We start from the raw sequence: 14,018 nt of genomic DNA, 5'->3' as shown, positions 1-14,018 counted from the left end.
AGGAATGTTAACTTCACTGGTTTGTATTATTTACAACAGGTTAGTTTATGGCGGCGGGCCAACATAATTTTCAGATTTAAAAATGTTATTATATTTTTTTTACCTGCACTTCCAATTTCATTTTGGAAATCTGGTCCTGTAAACGAGAATTCTCCTGAACAACCATCTCGCGGTCTCTTCCAGTGCGCGAGAGCTCATCGCTAACTTCATCAAGCTGCCGACGTAGTCTGCTGATCTCCTGCTCTTGACTGTTGAGAGTCCTGGCTGACTGGCTATCAAACACAATGGAAAGTAATGTAATTAATTTTAAATAGTAAAACTGAAAATCTATATTCATAATAAATTAATTTAAACGGAAAAGTATATTTCAAAATGAAAAGAAAAAAAAAAAGGATGTGTTTTGTTCTGTTTTGAAACTATTTTATGAATAAACAAATCAAAGACATTTCATGGACACAAGCTGCTATTAGTCTTTGTAAAGTTTCTTATCACATACACCAAGCTAATCCCTTTCTAAAGTATGAACAGACAGATGTAAGCAATTTAGGGAGCAGTCAGGTTGTACATTATCCTACAAGTTTTCTATAATTCTCAGTTACCCTTAAAATACATAGGGCGTGCTAACTGCTGCGTGCAAGTGATATCGGGTTTATTGTGGCTCCTTGCCAGCGTCGGACGTAGCACACGTATTCCAGGTTGAAAGTAAACGCGATCACTTGAGTGCAATTGAATTGAACGTACGTCAGGACATTGCGATTTCAAAGCTCTGGTTAACTGTTACGCTAGTCAAAAAAGTGTCACAAAACACATCAATAATACATTTAAAAGCACAGTTATTACTTACTAGCACAATTATTTAAAAACTAAATTGCATAGTTATAAAAGTTTAAAGATATGAGATCTTAGGTGTTAGAGAATGATAATTAGCACTTCACTAGTAATCTAACCCATAGATCGACATGATGCCCTTTATTTTCCTATTTCAGATAAGTGGTCCTATTTCTGTCCACCTATAAGATGATTGTTATAATAATGACCAATAACTCACAGCATTAATACTATTTTTAAGGGTCCCAGCAAATCTAGATAAGCCCTTATCAACCTCTGAACCATAGAAATACAGTATATCATAAGATCATTCTCAAAAAAATGTAATAATTTTTGTTGCAAGTATTTTATATTTGGTGCTGCTTGTAATTGTTTTTATTACCCTAAGTGAGTATGGAAAAGGTTTCGAGTATTCATACATTGCCAAAATATGTTAAGACATCCCTCTGTAAAGTCAGAATTTTGGTTCATTTAAAAGGTATCTAATATATTCAGAAATTGGAAAGTACAACGTGACAAAAATATCTTCTCCATCCATACCTTGAGATAAAAAAAACACAGAATGAAAGCTTGACTTCTAGGGCATACGACTCACCATTTGAAAGATGCATTCCCCTGCTTTCTATGAGAGTTGTGGTGTTTATGTGGTACATAATCCCTTTAAAATATAGGGGCTATTTAGAATGGAGTGGTGTAAGGAGTTGTGAAGGGGGAATTAGAGTAAAATTTACATAAAAGCGCAAAACGAAATGCTCTAATGTGTGAGAGCAGTTTATTATTGTGCTATTGCTTGCATATATCTATGTGTTTACCCTCTCTGCAAAGGTTTAAACACATAAACTCCAAAGCAGCAATTTACTGCTGGGACCTAGCCGAATACATCTGGTGAGCTAATGACAAAAGTCATATGTTTGTAGCCACCAATCACCAGTTAGCTTTCAGCAGTGGATCACTGTTCCTGAGTCTACCTAGATATGTTTTTCACTAAAGGAAACCAAAAATACAAAGTAAATTTGATAATAGTAATAAAATGATAAATCTCTTACATATCATGCTCGTTCTGAACCATGAAAGTTTAATTTTGTTTTTCTTGTACCTCTATGGGTGATTGTGATTGGAGTGTATCGAGGTTAGGATGTGTCTATGTTGTATTTTTAATGGAGAAAGGTCATGATTAGGGTTAGTTGCACTAGGATAATTTGTTCAGCCATTAGTAGTACTTGCTGTAGAGAAGGTTGCAGTTAGGGTTAATTGCTGTGGGGCATCATGACAAATCCATTAGATTTAACTGAAGTGTGGGGTGATTAGGACAGTGGTAATTAGGTCTATTTGTGGTGGTGAGATTGGGAAATTGGCAGTTAGGATTAGATGGAGTGTTGGAGTCATAATTTGAATTAAAATGAAGTGAGGACCTCAAATATGGCTAATGGGCTATAACACTGGTGCATATATAAGTACCAGTGTTATTGTGATAAGCTCCCTAGAGGCTGGTTATACTATTGGTATGAAGTTACTGTCAGTGAGCTGTACACAGGCCCCATTATCTAAAGATCTCTGGTCTAGCATAATTATCTAAGGTCTTGTCAGTAATAAAAGGCATGATCCAGTCACTAAGATCCAGTGATGCTAGTCTTAAATTTGTGAAAAATGAAGAAAGAAAAAAACAGAAAAAAAGAAATATTTTATGGAAACCCCTTCTGTGACATCATTGGCTTTACAAATTAGCCCACAATATAAAATATTTAAGTTGTCATGTCTGTCATGTAATTTGCAGCAACAGTAAACAAACGTATTTAATACAAGAGAGCAACAGCAGACAATATTGTATTAAATACCGTAATAGTTTTTAAATATTACCGTGTAGTATCTTCCATTTCATTCAGCACATTTCTCAAACTTTGTATTGTATTTTCCTGAAAAGGTAAACAAACACAGGCCCACATTAAGGTGAATAATGTATAAAAAGGTACTAGTGAATAATATGTTACGAGTACAGTTCAGAATGTTATTATTTTTCTAAAAATGTCATATTTCCCTTTGAATATCTGTATACACTTTTAATGGTAATATTTCATGCAAACTCTGGGCATTAAAATATATAAGTACAAAGAACAAATTTTGTACTATGGGGTTCAAAATAAATTTAAAGTGATGGTAAACTCTACCCTTTTAAAATCAGATCCGGAATGTTAGTGATATTTTAGATGGAGTTTAATTCATCAGTTGTAATGAAGATGCGCTGTAACTTAATTTTTAATACAGATATAAAATTCAAAAGTCAATTTTTCTGTGAGCTAACAGTTTGAATTGTTGTCCAATCAGCGCTCTAGTTACAACAAAAGTGCCATATGGGGAGATCGCTGATTGGACAACAATTCGAACCTTTACCTCACAGAAAAATTGACTTTTGAAGTGGGCAGCGGAGCACAGGGAATTTGAATTCCATGGGGTATATTTATCAATGTGCAAGCGGACATGATACTAAGTAGCGCATCATGTCGGCAGCACATCGCTGCACATCGATAAATGCCAACAGCATACACTATCTGCATTTATCATTGCACCAGCAGTACTTGTGAACTGCTGGTGCAATACCGCCCACTGCAGAGCTGCGGCCAATCGGCCGCTAGCAGGGGATGTCAATCAAAATAATCGTATTCTGATATCATAAAGGGGAAAGTTTACCATCACTTTAATGTTTGCATCGTTATTTTGTTCATATATGAAAATTTGAATGTGATAGATTATAGTACCATAGTCATATTTTTTTGGTATGAGAATGTGATTTTGCAACGAATCTACAAATACAAATAAATACAAATAAATATATGGAAGTTAGTATATTTATTATATAAAAATGTGCCTACAATTTGGAGAAATATCCTATAATATGATAACTTTTGTTACCGCTTTATATATGTGTGCATCATTGCTGAAGAATCATGTGTTTCTATACTACCAAGACTTACTTTGACAACAATGGTTTCTTCAAGAGCAGACATTTTCTCTGTCTTTTGGTCCAGGCTGTAGATTAAATTATCCCTTTCTTTGTCTAGTTCCGCCATTGTTGTTTTAAGCATTGCAATTTCATCTTTCTGTAAAAGGCCTTGACTAGTTTGTTCAGCTGTTTATGAAAATAAGGCAGGAATGATGTAAGTTAGTTTTGGCTCACAACTTATTTTATAATAGTTATTTGCATGCACTAAAGGCCCGATGATCTTAAGCTCTCCGCCTTAGCATGATTACTTTAACTTAAAAGCTGTTTATCTTGCTATGCAGAGCCTGGAAGTGATGAATAGACACCTATAATGCTAAAACTCCCCCAATGATTTTGCATGATTTCTAGGCATGTGCATTTAAACAATTATTATTTGAATGAGGAATATGGCCGCCACTAGCGGCATTTCGCTCTTTTTGTGAAAGTGCAACCCACTAAGATCTGGATTTGAACAGATGTTATTGTGTTGCACTTTCACAAGAAAAAATATGGCTCAGAAAAGAGTTGAATGCCGCTGGCGGCTATTTTGGGCATTTGTTTCATAACTAATGTTCCGAATACACATCTGTAGTGATTTTTCTCATGCCTTTGATCATCAGGCCCTAAGCAATTGTCTAATTGAAGCAGCAAACTATACAAAGCATATCAAGTGAATATATTTATTAAGTAAATTTTAAAGTCTACTGTGTATAATATTTTCATACATATTGGTAATATTGATAGTATATTAAATCTCAGAAAAATCAGACAAACAGGCATCACGGATTAATAACATAGAAAAAGGCAATTTCTGTCTCTCTTTTCTAAGTCTATGGATTTACTAAACATTGTTTAGTCGGCGTGACTGGTAGTACTCACCAGTATTACACTTTTTAGGACTCATGGGGTTACACTATGAAGAGGCCAGTGAGAGACAAGGGCAAGTAGGACAAGTAACTGAAATTTAAGATGCACTTTGAGAAGCCCAATGAAAGAGGGAAAACTGTATAATGCGAACTACTTTATCCATCTTTTGATTTGTAATATTGAAACATCTAATGGTCGGTTGAACCTTAAACACCAAATACAGCACTGCCTTGACTCACATATGAAAAAAATGAAGACTGAAAAAAAGCATTCTTTAGTCTAGTGGTAAATCTATCCCACTAATATAGTCAGCTATCCCATCTCCAGAGGATTAAGGACTTCAAGAAAGTGATGTTGTCCTTTTTTATTTGCGATTGCTCCAACAACTTATATAGAAGGTAGGACTTGTAGATGTTCTAGTAAAGCTTCAGAACAAAGCTTTCCTTTGAGTTTTTTGTTTAGGTTATCATCCCATAATATTTCTTATGTGATTGAGGCTTATTGAATCTAGACCCATGAACACTGACGTAGTGAAAAAATGTCATTCCCATGCAACCTACCAATCTTCTCTTCCAATCTCAAAAGTTTATCTTGTGCCATTTGCAATTCATTTAACTTCAATGAAAGGCGGCGTTGGGTCTCCTCCAAAGCATGCTCTGTTTTGGTATTTAATAGCCTGCAAAAGTGAACATGATATAAAAATAGATATCTAATGTAGAGCTACATAGTCAAAGCAACAGCATGAGTGATTTCCTGTTAACAAAAGTGGCTTCCTCTGACAGCACACAAAGGTGAGCCATTATGACTAAGTCATTAAATTAAGCTAAGTTCTGTTGAAATATAATTAAAAAAATAACAAATCATGAATGTAACACATAAGAAATTATTTGTTTTTGCAAGGGCCAACAGTAATTTGTAGCATGACATCACATAGAGCAAGTGCAGGTGAACAATGCACATGCATGCAGGTCACTGTTGTATCAGTGGAGGACTGTGTGCACTTTAAAAGTTATCAACGAAGCAGTGATTATTTTTAAAGCAAGCATTTGTTGCATGTTAAAGTTTACAGCAAATAATACTCCTAAATACATTTTAAATGGACTGCAGTGTATTTCTGATTCAACTTTAATTGCATTTTGTAATGTGGAATATGTACACAATCTTTTGGGGGAAATGAAAAAAAAAAGTACAGTTTGCAGAGATTAGTTACCATAAAAAGCAGACAAAAATAAATAATGTACTGCAAAATGAACTGTCATTTTTTCATTATGTTTAATGAAACATTTTGGCTGTGTTTATACAGTTGCTGACAACTGATAATTGAAAAAAAAAAAAGCTAAATTTGTTAATGTCAGCATTAAACGGATAAAACTCTGTTTTGCACATGTGGCCTTTAACTTAAAGGGACTTGGAACCCAAAATGTTTCTTTCATGATTCAGAAAGAGAATGTGATTTTAAACATGTTTCCAATTTGCTTCTATTGTCAAATATGCTTCATCCTCTTGGTATCCTTTGTTGAAGGAGCAGCTATGCACTACTGGGAACTAGCTGAACATGTAAGATGAACCAATTAAAAGAGGCTTTTGTGTACAGCCACCAATAAGCTGCTAGCTCTCAGTAATACACTACTGCTCCTGAGCCTACCTTGGTATCATTTTCAACTAAGGATACCAAGAGAATGAAGCAAATTAGGTAATAGAAGTAAAAGTTGTTTAAAATCACATGCTCTATATCTGAACCATGAAAGAAAAATCCCTTTAATTTGAGATAGACACAGATTAGGAGAGTAGGTTTTGAGAGCTTTACTGAATAAGTGCTAGCTATATAAATACAGACTTTAAATATAGACATGTTTATTTGAAAACCATGTAAATGAATTATTAATATGTTTATTTTAAAAAATATAAACAAAGAAAATACTGTTTACCTTGATGTCTTTTTTTCTTTTGATGTGTAACAAATATTTCATAAGGTACATTGATTTTTTAAATTTTAAAGGTTTAATATTTTATTCTGCAATAATCTTTGCTAACATTTTTGCACACAAATGTGCTCCGTCTTTGTGCCTTAAAATCTAATTGTCAGAAGTAATTTTGTCAAAATTTGTCAGATGGTAAATGATAATTTGTGCAGTGTAAATGATTGTACATTGCTTCCCATTGATATCAAAGGGAGCCAATATTACTAAACCGCAGCTGATATTAAGGACAGGCTGTACTATGTAAACTGCCAATAGACATTAACCGTTAAATCTGCACTTGTAATGGTTAACAGCTGCTGAAACTTCATTATAGGTAACTATATGTAAACCCAGCTTTTGTGAAGGATTTCATTTTTGTTTTATATCCTTTTAACTGAATAAATGGTGCTATTGTGGATTTCATTTTTTACTATTCTTTTGGTTATTTGTGTTGTATGTTGTAATTAATAATAGCTTGTAGGATTTTTGTGGTCACAATGTGGGACTTACAGGAACATTGCAGCCAAAATTTTAATCACATGGATGCATTTCAGTTTGTAATATGCATGTATTAGCAAAAATACTTCTAATAAAAGCTATAGCTGTGTTGAAAATGTATTTAAGTATGCACCGTGCACCAGCATTTTAAATACAGAACTTGCTCTGAGGCCCCTATTTAACAAAGGTCTTGCGGACCTGATCCGACAGTGCGGATCAGGTCCGCAAGACCTCACTGAATGCAGAGAGCAATACGCTCTTCGTATTCAGCATTGCACCAGCAGCTCACAAGAGCTGCTGGTGCAACGCCGCCACCTGCAGACTCGCGGCCAATCGGCCACCAGCAGGGAGGTGTCTCGATCGGGTTGAATTGTGGCGATTCCTGTCCGCCTGCTCAGAGCAGGCGGACAGGTTATGGAACAGCGGTCTTTGTGACCGCTGCTTCATAACTGCTGTTTCTGCCGAGTCTGAAGACTCGCCAGAAACAAGGGCCATCAAGCTCCTTTCGGAGCTTGATAGATAGGCCCCTGAGAGTCTAAGGTGCTAGTACCATCTGGTAATGACTCAATTTGTTAATTGCTGACTTGATATAAGCCCCACTGGTGCTCTGAGCAGCTGCAGTATTTAAAATGCTCAAAGAAGGTCAGGAGTGTGAATGTACCTTTAGTATTTGCAACAGTCTATAGCACTGCTACAAATAATATTGCAAAACACTGCTGCCAGAAGGTAAAGACATGCACTTTCCTGAGCCTCTATGAGCTTACATAGATTTACTCTAAAACAAAGGATACCAAGAGAACAAAGCAAAGTGGATTATAGCTGTAAACTGGAGAGTTGGACATGCTGTATCTGAATCATTAAAGGGACATTAAACCCAAATGTTTTCTTTCATGATTTAGAAAGAACGTGCAATTTTAAGCAACTTTCTAATGTACTTCTATTATCTAATTTGCTTTATTATCTTGATAACCTTTGCTGAAAAGCATATCTAGATAGGCTCAGTAGCTGCTGATTGGTGGTTGCAGATAGATGTCTCGTGTGATTGACTCCCCCATGTACATTGCTATTTCTTTAACAAAGGATATCTAATGAATGAAGCAAATTAGATAATAGAAATACATTGGAATGTTGTTTAAAATTGCATTCTCTATCTGAATCATGAAAGAAAAAATGTGGGTTTAATGCCCCTTTAAAGTTTAGTTTTGACTTTAACATCCCTTTAAAAAAATAGAGTTGGGCACCTTTAGTTTAATCTATAATTAAATTTCTACAGCCGTCAGACTTCACCATTCCTTTAACCCCTTAACGACAAAGGACGTGCCAGGTACGTCCTGCAAAAACTGTCAGTTAGTGACAATGGACGTACCTGGCACATCCTTTGTCTAATTGAGTGCTGGAAGCGATTGCGATCGCTTCCAGCAGCTCTCAGGGTATTGCAGTGATGCCTCGATATTGAAGCATCCTGCAATACCCTTTTTCAAGCATCCGATGCAGAGAGAGCCACTCTGTGGCCCTCTCTGCACCGGTAGCGATGGTGTCGATCATTGGTGGGTGGGAGCTGCACACGCCACCAATGATCAATAAATTGCAGCGTGAGAGGGAGGGGGGAAAATAAATAAAAAACAAAAAATATCAAAGGATCATGGAGGGGGAGGGAGCAGCTACACTACAGAAAAAGCTATATTTAATAAGAAATAAATAAAAAAACTGTTGTTTTTGGGAGCAAACTGGGTACTGGCAGAGAGCTGCCAGTACTCAAGATGGCGGCAAATAGGTAGCGGGGGGAGGGTTAGAGAGCTGTTTGGGGGGATCAGGGAGGTTGGGGGCTCCATCACAGCTAAATAAATAATTAAAAAAAAAAACTAATTTAAAAAAACAAAACCTTTTATTTTAGTACTGGCAGACTTTCTGCCAGTACTTAAGATGGCGGGGACAATTGTGGGGTGGGGGAGGGAAGAGAGCTGTTTGGGAAGTATCAGGGGGTTGGATGTGTCAGGTGGAAGGTTGATCTCTACACTAAAGCTAAAATTAACCCTGCAAGCTCCCTACAAGCTACCTAATTAACCCCTTCACTGCTGGGCATAATACAAGTGTGGTGCCCAGCGACATTTAGCGGCCTTCTACTTGCCAAAAAGCAACTCCAAAGCCATATATGTCTGCTATTTCTGAACAAAGGGGATCCCAGAGAAGCATTTACAACCATTTGTGCCATAATTGCACAAGCTGTTTGTAAATAATTTCCGTGAGAAACTTAAAGTTTGTGAAAATATTAGTACCAAAGTAAACACATTTTTTTATTTGATCTCTATTGGCGGTGAAATGGTGGCATATAATATACCAAAATAGGCCTAGATCAATACTTTGGGTTGTCTACTACACTACACTAAAGCTAAAATTAACCCTACAAGCTCCCTAATTAACCCCTTCACTGCTGGGCATAATACACATGTGGTGCGCAGCAGCATTTAGCGGTCTTCTAATTACCAATAAGCAACGTCAAAGCCATATAAGTCTGCTATTTCTGAACAAAGGGGATCCCAGAGAAGCATTTACAACAATGTGTGCCATAATTGCAAAAGCTGTTTTAAATAATTTCAGTGAGAAATCTAAAATTGTGAAAAATGTAATGTTTTTTTTTTATTTGATCGCATTTGGCTGTGAAATGGTGGCATGAAATATACCTAAATGGGCCTAAATCAATACTTGGGGTTCTTTACTACACTACACTAAAGCTAAAATTAACCCTACAAGCTCCCTAATGAACCCCTTCACTACTGGGCATAATACACGTGTGGTGCGCAGCAGCATTTAGCGACCTTCTAATTAGAAAAAAGCAACCCCAAAGCCATGTATGTCTGCTATTTCTAAACAAAGGGGATCCCAGAGAAGCATTTAAAACCATTTGTGCCATAATTGCACAAGCTGTTTGTAAATAATTTCAGTGAGAAACCTAAAGTTTGTGCAAAATTTGTGAAAAAGTGAATGATTTTTTTTTATCTGATAGCATTTGGCGGTGAAATGGTGGCATGAAATATACCAAAATGGGCCTAGATCAATACCTTGGGTTGTCTTCTAAAAAAAAAATATACATGTCAAGGGATATTCAGGGATTCCTGACAGATATCAGTGTTCCAATGTAACTATCGCTAATTTTGAAAAAAAGTGGTTGGGAAATAGCAAAGTGCTACTTGTATTTATTGCCCTATAACTTGCAAAAAAAGCAAAGAATATGTAAACATTTGTTATTTCTAAACTCAGGACAAAATTTAGAAACTATTTAGCATGGGTGTTTTTTAGTGGTTGTAGATGTGTAACAGATTTTGGGGGTCAAAGTTCGAAAAAGTGTGTTTTTTCCATTTTTTCCTGATATTTTATAATTTTTTTATAGTAAATTATAAGATATGATGAAAATAATGGTATCTTTAAAAAGTCCATTTAATGGCGAGAAAAACGGTATATAATATGTGTGGATACAGTAAAGGAGTAAGAGGAAAATTACAGCTAAACACAAACACTGCAGAAATGTAAAAATAGCCCTTGTCCTTAAGGGTAAGAAAATTGAAAAATGGTCTGGTCATTAAGGGGTTAAAAAAGAATTGGACACTTTTAGTTTTATTTATCATTAAAATTCTGCACTCGTAAATGCCATGGACATTAATGAATTCTCCATATCAAGGGCGAGATTACATATGCGGCGCAGGTTTTAGCGCAACTGCTAAAACCCACGTCGGCTGTAAATTTACCTCGCACATCGGATGAATCACATATATGGCACCGTCAAATCATAAACTGCCGTAAGTCGCATAAACTGGCGATGTTCAGAAATGAGAGCAAATACACATTTCTGGAGTCGCCAGTGACTTAACGGCAGTTTATGATCTGCCGGCGACATAAGTAAAAAACAAAAAAATGTGTTACATCACCGTAAAAGTCTAACCCGCCTCCCAAAAATGAACCTGACACGTCAAAACCCCGATATCCACCATCCACCCACATCGCAACAAATAATAAAAGTGATTAACCCCTAAACCGCCATCCCCCCACAACACAATATACCTAATTAAACTATTAACCACTAACTGGCAACCCCCCCACAACGCAATAAACCTAAGTAAACTATTGACCCCTAACCGGCATCCCCCCACAACACAATAAACCTAAGTAAACTATTAACCCCTAATCCACCCCCCCCCACAACTCAATAAACCTAATTAACCTCTAAACCACCATACCCCCCACAATGCAAAGAACTAATCTAATCACTAAGCCCCATATTTTAACCCTAATTACATAAAATAAAAAAATACTAAGTTAAAATTAAAATAAAAAATCCTAACATTAAAAAAACAAAACCTAAGATTGAATTAAAATAAAATTACCAAAAATTAAAGTCTAAAATTACAGAAAAAAATAAACAAAATTATCAAAAATAAAAAATGTAAACCTAATCTAATACCCTATCAAAATAAAAAAGCCCCCCCAAAATAAAAACACCCCCTAATCTAACACTAAACTACCAATAGCCCTTAAAAGGGCCTTTTGTAGGGCAGTGCCCTAAATCAATCAGCTCTTTTACCTAAAAAATACAAATTAACCCCTAACAGTAAACCCCCCAACCCACCAAACCCCCCAAAATAAAAAAACTAACACTAAAAAAACCTAAGCTACCCATTGCCCTTAAAGGGGCATTTGTATGGGCATTGCCCTTAAAAGGGCAATCAGTTTTTTTGCAGCCCATTAAAATAAAAAAGCCCTAATCTAAAAATAAACCTCACCCAAAAAACAAACAAAAAAACCCTAAGTCTAACCCCGAAATAGGTACTCACCATTCAACTGATTTGAACACCCTATAGGATTTCAGTAGCTCTCATCCTATTGGCTGATTTGAAAACATCAGCTAATAGGAATGCAAGCTACCCCAAATATAAAACGGGTACCTTGCATTCAAGCTTCCGTATGCGGCGACGATCGCATGAAGGAAATCATCTACGTCGGTCCCGCTCAGCGGCTGCCGTCCGTGCTCCGTGGCCACCTCCGCGCTGCCTTCACTCCGGATAAAGATAGAAGAGGTCCCCACGCTGGATGAAGATGTCGCCGCCTGGAAGAAGACCTGCACCGCCGGACTTCAGGAATGATGAGTACCTATTTCGGGGTTAGTGTTTTTTTGTTTTGTTTTATGGGTGTGTTTTTTTTAGATTAGGGCTTTTTTATTTTAATGGGTTGCAAAAGAGCTGATTGTCCTTTTAAGGGCAATGCCCATACAAATGCCCCTTTAGGGGCAATGCGTAGCTTAGGTTTTTTTATTGTTAGTTTTTTTTTTATTTTGGGAGGGTTTGGTGGGTTGGATATTGGTAGTTTAGTGTTAGATTAGGGGGTGTTTTTACTTTGTGGGGGCTTTTTATTTTTTATAGGGGTATTAGATTAGGTTTACATTTTTTATTTTTGATAATTTCGTTCATTTTTTTCTGCAATTTAACGCCTAGATTTAGAGTTCTGCGGCCAAAGGGGTGCGTTAGCTATGCTGGCTTTTTTCTGGCCGCACCTTTTAAATACCGCTGGTATTGAGAGTTCACAGAATGGCTGCGTTAGGCTCCAAAAAAGGAGCGTAGAGCATATTTACAGCAACTTCAACTCTCGATACCAGCGGTGCTTACGGACGCGGCCAGCTTCAAAAACGTGCTCGTGCACGATTCCCCCATAGAAAACAATGGGGCTGTTTGAGCTGAAAAAAAAACCTAACACCTGCAAAAAAGCCGCGTTCAGCTCCTAACGCAGCCCCATTGTTTTCTATGGGGAAACACTTCCTACGTCTGCACCTAACAATCTAACATGTACCCCGAGTCTAAACACCCCTAACCTTACACTAATTAACCCCTAATCTGCCACCCCCGCTATCGCTGACCCCTGCATATTTTTTTAACCCCTAATCTGCCGCTCCGTAAACCGCCGCTACTTACATTATCCCTATGTACCCCTAATCTGCTGCCCCTAACACCGCCGACCCCTATATTATATTTATTAACCCCTAATCTGCCCCCCACAACGTCGCCTCCACCTGCCTACACTTATTAACCCCTAATCTGCCGAGCGGACCGCACCGCTATTATAATAAAGTTATTAACCCCTAATCCGCCTCACTCCCGCCTTAATAACCCTATAATAAATAGTATTAACCCCTAATCTGCCCTCCCTAACATCGCCGACACCTAACTTCAAACATTAACCCCTAATCTGCCGACTGGAGCTCACCGCTATTCTAATAAATGTATTAACCCCTAAAGCTAAGTCTAACCCTAACACTAACACCCCCCTAAGTTAAATATAATTTAAATCTAACGAAATAAATTAACTCTTATTAAATAAATTATTCCTATTTAAAGCTAAATACTTACCTGTAAAATAAACCCTAATATAGCTACAATATAAATTATAATTATATTATAGCTATTTTAGGATTTATATTTATTTTACAGGTAACTTTGTATTTATTTTAACCAGGTACAATAGCTATTAAATAGTTAAGAACTATTTAATAGCTAAAATAGTTAAAATAATTACAAATTTACCTGTAAAATAAATCCTAACCTAAGTTACAATTAAACCTAACACTACACTATCAATAAATTAATTAAATACAATACCTACAATTATCTACAATTAAACCTAACACTACACTATCAATAAATTAATTAAATACAATACCTACAATTACCTACAATTAAACCTAACACTACACTATCAATAAATTAATTAAATACAATATCTACAAATAAATACAATGAAATAAACTAACTAAAGTACAAAAAATTAAAAAGAACTAAGTTACAAAAAATAAAAAAATATTTACAAACATTAGAAAAATATTACAACAATTTTAAACTAATTAC

At 36.2% G+C, this 14,018-nt stretch overlaps 1 protein-coding gene across 1 annotated transcript in view; it reads right to left on the bottom strand.

Annotated features, from left to right (window-relative positions):
• The window catches only part of TSGA10 (testis specific 10), a 159,408-nt gene that overhangs the window by 67,463 nt on the left and 77,927 nt on the right, over positions 1 to 14,018 (bottom strand). Inside the window, exons 10-13 of the mRNA XM_053705457.1 lie at positions 5,233 to 5,348; positions 3,798 to 3,952; positions 2,686 to 2,741; positions 104 to 272 (exon numbers count right to left, since the gene is read on the bottom strand). Coding sequence (XP_053561432.1) covers positions 104 to 272; positions 2,686 to 2,741; positions 3,798 to 3,952; positions 5,233 to 5,348 — 496 coding nt within the window. The remainder of the gene's footprint in view (positions 1 to 103; positions 273 to 2,685; positions 2,742 to 3,797; positions 3,953 to 5,232; positions 5,349 to 14,018) is intronic.

This window comes from Bombina bombina, chromosome 3 (assembly GCF_027579735.1).
Source record: "Bombina bombina isolate aBomBom1 chromosome 3, aBomBom1.pri, whole genome shotgun sequence".
Classification (NCBI taxonomy): domain Eukaryota; kingdom Metazoa; phylum Chordata; class Amphibia; order Anura; family Bombinatoridae; genus Bombina; species Bombina bombina.
Note: the sequence above shows the minus strand (reverse complement) of the source record. Positions and strands in the feature narration are given on the sequence as shown.